Below are 8198 nucleotides of genomic sequence, written 5' to 3'. Positions count from 1 at the left end.
CCTACGGGCACTGCACTAGTCATATTAAATTGTGTAGCATCATAATCTTCTGCTTTGAATATGATTTCGGTTGAATCAAATTGTGGTGAAAAGTATTGCATTGGTAGGTGCTTTTTATGTATCTTGAATGTATCGGATTGTTGGCAATGCATCAAGATGCATATCTCGCTAACCTCAGTGATAGAGATGCACGTCACTAATTTCCATATTCCCCTATCACTTGGACTGAGAATACACCAAGAATAACAAGTTCACAACTGATTTTCCTCTCAGCACAAAGACACACACCTTGTGCTTTCTTGCTGGCAGGTATGGGCTTTGTGTGTAGTGCTCTGAGAAAGGATATGCCCTCAGATGGTTTCTTATCACCACTGTCTACTTTCCTCCCACATCAGCTGTCACTCACACACTCACAGTTCTCGGCTCCAGCCAGGAGCTGTTCAAAAGCCAACTGATTGCAGGGAAAGCAGAGCTCCTTCAGGGTTGGAAGAAGAGAAATCAAGACAGGGCAGTCTGACTGTAGCACCCTTCCAGCAGTGCTTGAACATGACCCTTTCTCATTTGGAGGGTTAGCCCAGCTGCCCTGACCCCTGCAGGGAGATTATACTGTAGAAGCTCTGAGAGAGAGACATTTGGAGCTAAAATGGGAGCCATAACCCAGGGTGAAGAGGGTAAAGTCCAGAATAGTGTTCACATACTATTAAAAAATCCAACCATCAAACATAATCATTATTTCAGCTAACATCAACAGTCAAACATAGGTGTTTCTGCAACTACGGTCACTTCAGCCTCTGTGAATTTCAATTTTGATCAGTCCGTAATACATATAAACAGATACACAAAATGTGCATATAGTGAGTATAAGTTTAGTCTGGAACAAGTTTGTTTTTGTATATAGAATTCACATTCAAGATGATCTTGAGGGTCACCTAGTGTGGGTCGCCCAACCTTTCATTCTTTTGCCCTCTTCTGTTTCCATAGAAACTAGATTTGTTTGGTTTTGAGAAACACTTTTACTATGGTGTTTTGTTCAGTGGACAAGGGCTCTGAAATGAGGCACAGACACATTTAGATGAAAGAAATCATATAAATCACAAAAAAAGATGGTGTTAATTAGTACTGATATGAAACATGAAATATGAATGTCATATTGTAATTGAATTAGCTCATTTTACATATCTCAACACTTAGACTACAGTTACAGGCACATGAACAATAGTGGTGTTTGGGCCCATGAAAATCTTCATAAATTTGATTTCATTAAATATTTTTTATGTGAAGATGTGTAATAACACTGTTTATCTGCCAAGCGTCATATGACAAATGTTGACATAAATCCAAACTAACACAAAAGTTAGTTATAGTAAAAAGTCATAGTTATAGTAAAAAACAAGTTAGCGTAGGCCTATGTTAAAAGCACGTTTAAAATGTGATTTTGTTTTTGTTTTTTCACCCACATTTCGCAAAAACCCACCCTACTCTGCCTCTGATTGGTGGGTTGGTTAGGTTTAGGCATGAGTAGTGGTGAGATAGTTAGAAAAAAATGTCAGAGGCATGGTATGCCTCTGAGTATGAGCAGGTCTTCCCATGATATGAAGTTAGCAGTTATGCTAACACAGTTTATAGTTTATATTCATTATTTCTGCTAAATAGTTGTTAAAATACATATATTTATATTTATTTTTTTCAAATGTGTGTTATAAGTCACCTATTGTTTGCATTTATTCATTGATTAGACCACATTATATGTGCTATGTAATGCTAAGTAATGTTGTGGCTCAAATGCATAGACAAGGTTATCTATGTTTATTTCTTTGCTTAAAAGTTGCTGTTATTGCTACCTTTAAGAACATTTTCAATCTATTGTTAATCTTCTATGGTCTGTTGTCTTCCTCAGCCACCGTAACTTTGTGTAGAAGTGGGTGTGTCTTTGAGGAGGCATAGTTTGTAGTGTCTGCGAGGCCTCGGCCAGACCCTTCTCAAAAAAATAAATTTTTAAAGTTCCTTTAAACATCTCAAATTGTTATGCATAACAATGAAAGTGAATATCCTAAGGGCAATTAATGAACTGTATACTAAGCAAAGATGGATTGTGGACTATTAATATTTTGGCATCATAATAGTTCAACTTTACAGGGGTGCCTATATTAAAGAATATGTGGCTGGGCGCCCGGTTAGCTCAGTTGGTAGAACTAGCAACCCATGTACGGAGTTGCTGCAGCGGCCAGGGTTCGAATGCGACATTGCAGCCCTTTGCTGCGTGTCATCCTCTATCTAATAAAGGCCAAAAAAATACCTTGGAAAAAAAAAAAGAAAAAAAAAAAGAATATGTGGCTCCAAGGCAACAATTTGTATGTAATAGACTTGATATTATGGCTGATCAGAATTCTTCCCTTCATACCTTACCCTTTGATGTAAGTTAATGTTCCACAGTATGATTAGCTATGAACGCTTGTCTCTTTGCTGAAAGTAAGTATTTTGTGTTTTAGTTCTACAAAAAAAAAATTCTATTCGTCTTCGCAAATTCAGTTCTGTCAATAATTTTCTCGCCTATGACATGCAGAATGAATTTCTCTCTTCTCCAACCTGTTGTTATTCAATCCATTCCTTACAATGCTTCAGTCTAATCCTTCCCTCTCCTTCTGATCTTCACAGACCATCCACGTGGCCATCGTGTGTGCAGGTTACAACGCCAGTAGAGACGTGGTGACGTTGGTTAAATCTGTCCTTTTCCACAGGTACAGCAATGCTCTCTCTTACTTCTTACACCAATCTGGTCTCCTAGAAATTACATTTTATATAATTTTCAAACATAAGTTCATGTTGTAAGTTTTCTTGTAGCTTAATTAGGAGTTAATGAACATGTCTGGCAGGTGATAAAAATGATGATATTGAATCTATCAGCTATGTATCAGTTTAAAATGTATTTAATTTGTTTTTCACCAAAATGTTTAGGCACTAGCAAGGCTGTAGGGTTCATAGATATAGAAACATAGATATTGCATTATCAATCTGATGGGCATCTGTTATATTTGGGAGATCAAGATCCACTCATTAACAACAGACATTCAGATTGCACTGCAAAACCGAATTCTGAACCCATTTTCATAAAATTTGGCTTGTTTTAAACGGGAGAAATTGAACCTGATACTGGTTTACTCACTGGGTGGCGGAGCTAATCAGCTCTATAGATGAGAGCAGCCATATGGCACTTTCTTGTCTTTAGAACAATCAATTTACAGTCCTAAACTGACATGAATCAATACTGATTTTACTTCATATCCTTCATTTTTTTTTCTTTTTCTTTTTTTTTTACATTTGGGTGTAAAATAGGTCTTAACTTGCATTCATAAAGGTCTTAAAAAGTCTTAAATAGAACCTGTTACAACCTGCAGAAGCCCTGAATGAAGTAAAACATAAATTATATATATAGAGTATGTATGAGCGCCATGGCTGGCATTTCCCTGGCCTACCCTTCCTGCTCCACTTTGCCCTGCCATTTTAAACCTATCCCTTATCAATTACACTTATCATGACCAACACCCCTTCACAGTGCCTTACCCCAACCTCAACCTAATCCCTACATGTCTGATATATAGAAATATAGAGTATAAGAAGATGGGATCATGGTTTCATTACTAAGGCCTAAACAGCATCTTTTGAATATTTTATAATACATTTTTATAAGAAGATGTTTTATCATTGAAGAAGTTTTATACTGAATGTTACTTGTGCCCATGCACCACTAGCTATGGATTCCACATCCCCCCAAAAAAGATAGTGGAGGAAAATAGAGAATTATAGTGCATTGACACATGTATAGTGCAGATTTGTTTGCTCTCCCCACCAATGCTGCTGACCTATTGCACCGACACATCCTATTCATTTTCTATGGAGAGTAGGAGATCCAGCCACGCGGTGCATGATGGATACGCTACAGCGAGTTAGCCGATTACTGGCTGTATCTGAATTTGCTTAAACAGGACTCAATCTTAACTTTATGCAAATGAAGTCCATCCAGCACAAGGCATCAGGCTCATTAAACTCTGAGCACTGTCAAACTAGACAGTGCTGATCAAAAATGAATCAAGATTTTGTTTATGCATTGCCTATTTCTCCTTTCAGATGTCTTTAGAAACATATTTCAGTTCACTGTTTAACCATAATATGTAAAAGTTTCTTGGCTGGCTGGCAAGCACCACCCAAATTGTTGTTTCTCCACCCACTAGCCAAAGCGTTCAGTGGTCTGCTGCAACCAGATGTGTCCTCGCTAGATTCTGTGTTTGCACCATTACTGGTTTTGGGACGATATACGAGATTATCATGTATTGCGATAAAAACACTTTAATTTTTATGATAATGGTGAATATCTTTACATGGCTTGACTTGAAAAAGCTGTCCAGCTCTCCAGCATAGTCCTATAGTCCTATATTGATTTCCTGATTGATTTTGAACAGGGAGACAAGGGGGAGCCCATATCTTTGTAGTTGTTCCAAAATCCAAAAAAAGGTAAAGTGATTCCAGTATGTTTTAGTGCCATTTTAAAAGTATGAAGTATTTTTCATGATTATCGTGATAATATCGTGTATCACAATTATTTTGGCCAAGATAATTGTGATATGAAATCTTCTTATTGTCCCCTACCTAACAGGAAGATTGGTCTGCAGTGGGAAATTAGCATTATTTCTTTTAATAGTAAATGTTGCTCATGTAATAGAAGAATTGCCTCTCTGACATTGTTTTCAGCACTTCGACATAACGTAACATCTATTGTCAAAGAGGCAGAGCAATATATAAATGTATAATATAATATATAAATGTGAAAACCTTTTAAATGTGATAGAGTAGATCTGCTGTTAGACCTGAAGGATTCCAAAGGCTGTACTGCCATAAGTTGATGTACGAGCACTTAAATGTTAAATAGCCTGAAACATCACTTGATGTTTGGTGTGTGTGCCATTAGTCTTTATGTAAACACGAGTAATGACTGCTTCATTTTGCTTTGCAGGTGAAGGATCCATTAGTAATCAGTCAGTGTGCATTCAGCATCACAGCTTCCAACAGCACTGCTTCTTAATTAGCTCCAGAGTTGCAGGTGAATTAATAATAGTGCAATGATAATTCCATTTTATGCCACTAGAAACTTAGCATTAACTCTCACTGGCAGACACCCCTTCAGCCATGGTCATTTTTATTTTATTTTTTACGCCCAGAGAGATTTGAGTAGCACAGCCCCTTTCTATTGTTTCATTCTGGCTGAAGTAACAATAAGTCCTGTGTCAGGTTCTTCCTGATAGCACTATGGGGCTTTCTAAAAAAAACTATAACTCTAACCACTGTTGTGTTTATTTATTAACATTGATTAAGTTCATTCCTGACAGTTTCAAATAAGAATTGGAACGCAGTCTTGCTCTTAAGTTAACATTTAACTCTTTAGACCAACCAAATCACATCCCCCTTTTCTTCCAATTCACTCAAATCCTAACATACAAATGTTAAACAGATCGAATTAGTTGAGCCTGTTCTCTCTGGTGGAATTTTTTTTTCTCCCATCTTTAGGAGGAATCCATATACCGAAAATAGTATCAAAAGATGCTCCAGAAAACTTCCAATCCAATCTCCCTTAAAGTTGGGTAATACTACTGATTGAATAATTGTGACTCACTTTGTTGTCCCTTAACCAAATGTTTACGTATGATACAGTAAATGCATACATAAAAAGAAAATACATATGAAAATGTGTATTGTATTTTACTTTATCTCTTTTATTTAGTTTTATTTAGGCATTTTAAATCCTCCACAATCCAATCTAACTCTTAACTTTCCAAGTAAAATATATGAATAACACAATGATCTGTAATTAGCTTTGGTTTGCTGGAAAGGTTTAAGCGGTAGCCTAATGTTGCTGTAGATGTAGCTACAACATAGCTACAACCAGTGCCTGAATTAGATCCAGAAAGTGCCCATACCCTAATTTAGAACAACCCTAACCATAAACACAACATAACCCTAACCCTAATTCTTTCCATTTTTATCCTTTTAACATGACAGAGAGGCAGTTGTTTAGGAGTATCTTACCAGCATTGCCGTACATAGGGTTTTAGAAAAATGGAACTAGAAAAGGGGGTTCTGGGCATATCAAAATAATTATTTTTAGACAATTATTTCATGTGTTCATGTACACCTTGGAAAAAGTACCAGTGAAGCCCCAGTGGTGGGTACCGCCATTCTCACTAGAGGTAGCAGTACAAAAATCAGAAGTGCCAGTACTTATTTCAGGCACTGGCTATAACATGAAAATAAGATTAAAAGTATATGATAAAAAATTTTGCTTATGAGTCTGACACATTGAAATACTGTAACAGCTGTAGTGTTCTGATGGTTACACCTTATTTTGCAAACACTGGAGGTCCTCTTCCATAAATTGATAAGATTACAATGATAAATAATAAATTGATACATGTGAAGATTTGCAGGACAGTCGGATGAAAGACTAGACATGTTCATCTAATATTAGGTTCATAAAAAAGTGATCAAAGTATAAATCAGTCTAAAGAGTGAAGTATGCGACCTAAAGAATAAATCCTGAAGCAGGGTAGAGTTTGCAGATTACCCCCTAATTCATCAGATGATGGGTGAGGAGGTCTTATAGCATGGGCCATTCTGCTGAATGAGTGAAAGGACAAGACGGGCACTGGTACATTGAGCGTCAAACACTGCCTGACCCTGCGATAAGCTGACCTGCAGCTTTTACCAAGTAGTCTCTTCAGCTGTATATCTTCCCTATATTGTTGATTGGTGATGAAATATTGAATATGCTATAAATTCCCTGTGAAACAAGATTTAATTGATATACGCCATGCTTACTGTAGTATACTGTCAGTTAATTTTCAGCAGCAGTATGTTGTTGAGCCTACACTGTAAATCAAATGTTTGCCACCAGTTCATCTCTTGCCTCAGTGATGGAGAGTCCTGTAGAATCGCTCTTACTGTGTGACTAATGCTGTCCCACCTGAAAGATGGCCTATCTCTGCTGTATTCACTCATAGAGTGGCTTCTCATCGTTCTGTTCTGTTCAACAGCAGTTGTAATCCAAGATGGTCCTCAACAGAAAAACAATAGAATCAGTCGCCTGTTTAAAAGCTTTAAATGACCTGTGTATGTGTAAACAACCTCTTCTGGCTGTAAGAATGATAACTCTTCTTTTTTTAGAAGCAAACGTGGGAGTAGTAGACATTGTTAAACACCACAAAACCTCTTTATGCATGGATGGTTGGACATACAAAGCATCTGACTTTGACATTAGGGAACACGGTTCGCCTCTTCTCTCCTACCTATACTGAAACATAGGTTTCTTTTCATCATGACCACCACAACCTAACCAGATATGAACAAATAGCTGAGGAATCATTTGAATCGTTTTGAAAGGCGCTGACATTTTGTCAATTAAACATGATTAATTGTTGGGTATGTATTTCGTCCTGCTGGTAGAGCCACCATATCACACAAGGCTAATATGGGTCGTTTTGGAAGGCAATGACAAACAACGAGGGCTGTCCCTGACTTAAGATTTTCCTAGTTGACTAGCAGTCGTTAGATAAAGCCAATAGTTGACTAGTCATTGCACGTTTATGATATTAATTTAATTATTTAAAAATATATATATTTACCAGCTGCCTGTTAAATGCTAACAGAAGCTGTAATGAATGCTCCAATTCTGTTGCTCATTCCGGCCCTGCTCCTTAGTAGTATTCCCCGCTGGATCCACCGCCTCCTACGCATGTAGTGTTTAAACTCCCCCTGTCCTTCGAGCTCCCAGTCCAGATACAGTCAGCTAACTAGCTAGTAAATGGTAAATGGACCTGGCCCCCCCCCGCGGCCCCTGTAACGTTGTATACGGCCTTTCTAGTATTACCGACCCACTCAAAGCGCTTTTTACAGCAGTGCCAGCCCAATCTCACCCTTTCACCAACACCATGCTGCACTCAGCGGATGGCAAAGTCATCGCAGGACCAGAGAAAACTAATGCATTCATCAACATTCCACACACCGATGCCTCCCAGCATTGGGAGCCAATTCGGGGGTTCAGTATCTTGCTCAAGGCCATACTTGCCCACATGTGCTGGGGATCAAACCCAACAACGCTTCGCGATTAGCAGGACGACGCGCGCTCTTCTCTGAGCGCACAGGCCCAGCCC

The 8198-nt window shown here is 38.1% G+C and overlaps 1 protein-coding gene across 1 annotated transcript in view; it reads left to right on the top strand.

The window, feature by feature from the left end:
* Positions 1 to 8198, top strand: part of LOC118337638 (LARGE xylosyl- and glucuronyltransferase 1-like) — a gene marked incomplete in the record, with an annotated part of 118997 nt that overhangs the window by 67201 nt on the left and 43598 nt on the right. Inside the window, 1 exon segment of the mRNA XM_035674760.1 lies at positions 2656 to 2738. Coding sequence (XP_035530653.1) covers positions 2656 to 2738 — 83 coding nt within the window.

This window comes from Morone saxatilis, unplaced genomic scaffold, assembly GCF_004916995.1.
Source record: "Morone saxatilis isolate NCDOM2014 unplaced genomic scaffold, NCSU_SB_2.0 Contig10, whole genome shotgun sequence".
Taxonomy (NCBI): domain Eukaryota; kingdom Metazoa; phylum Chordata; class Actinopteri; family Moronidae; genus Morone; species Morone saxatilis.
Note: the sequence above shows the minus strand (reverse complement) of the source record. Positions and strands in the feature narration are given on the sequence as shown.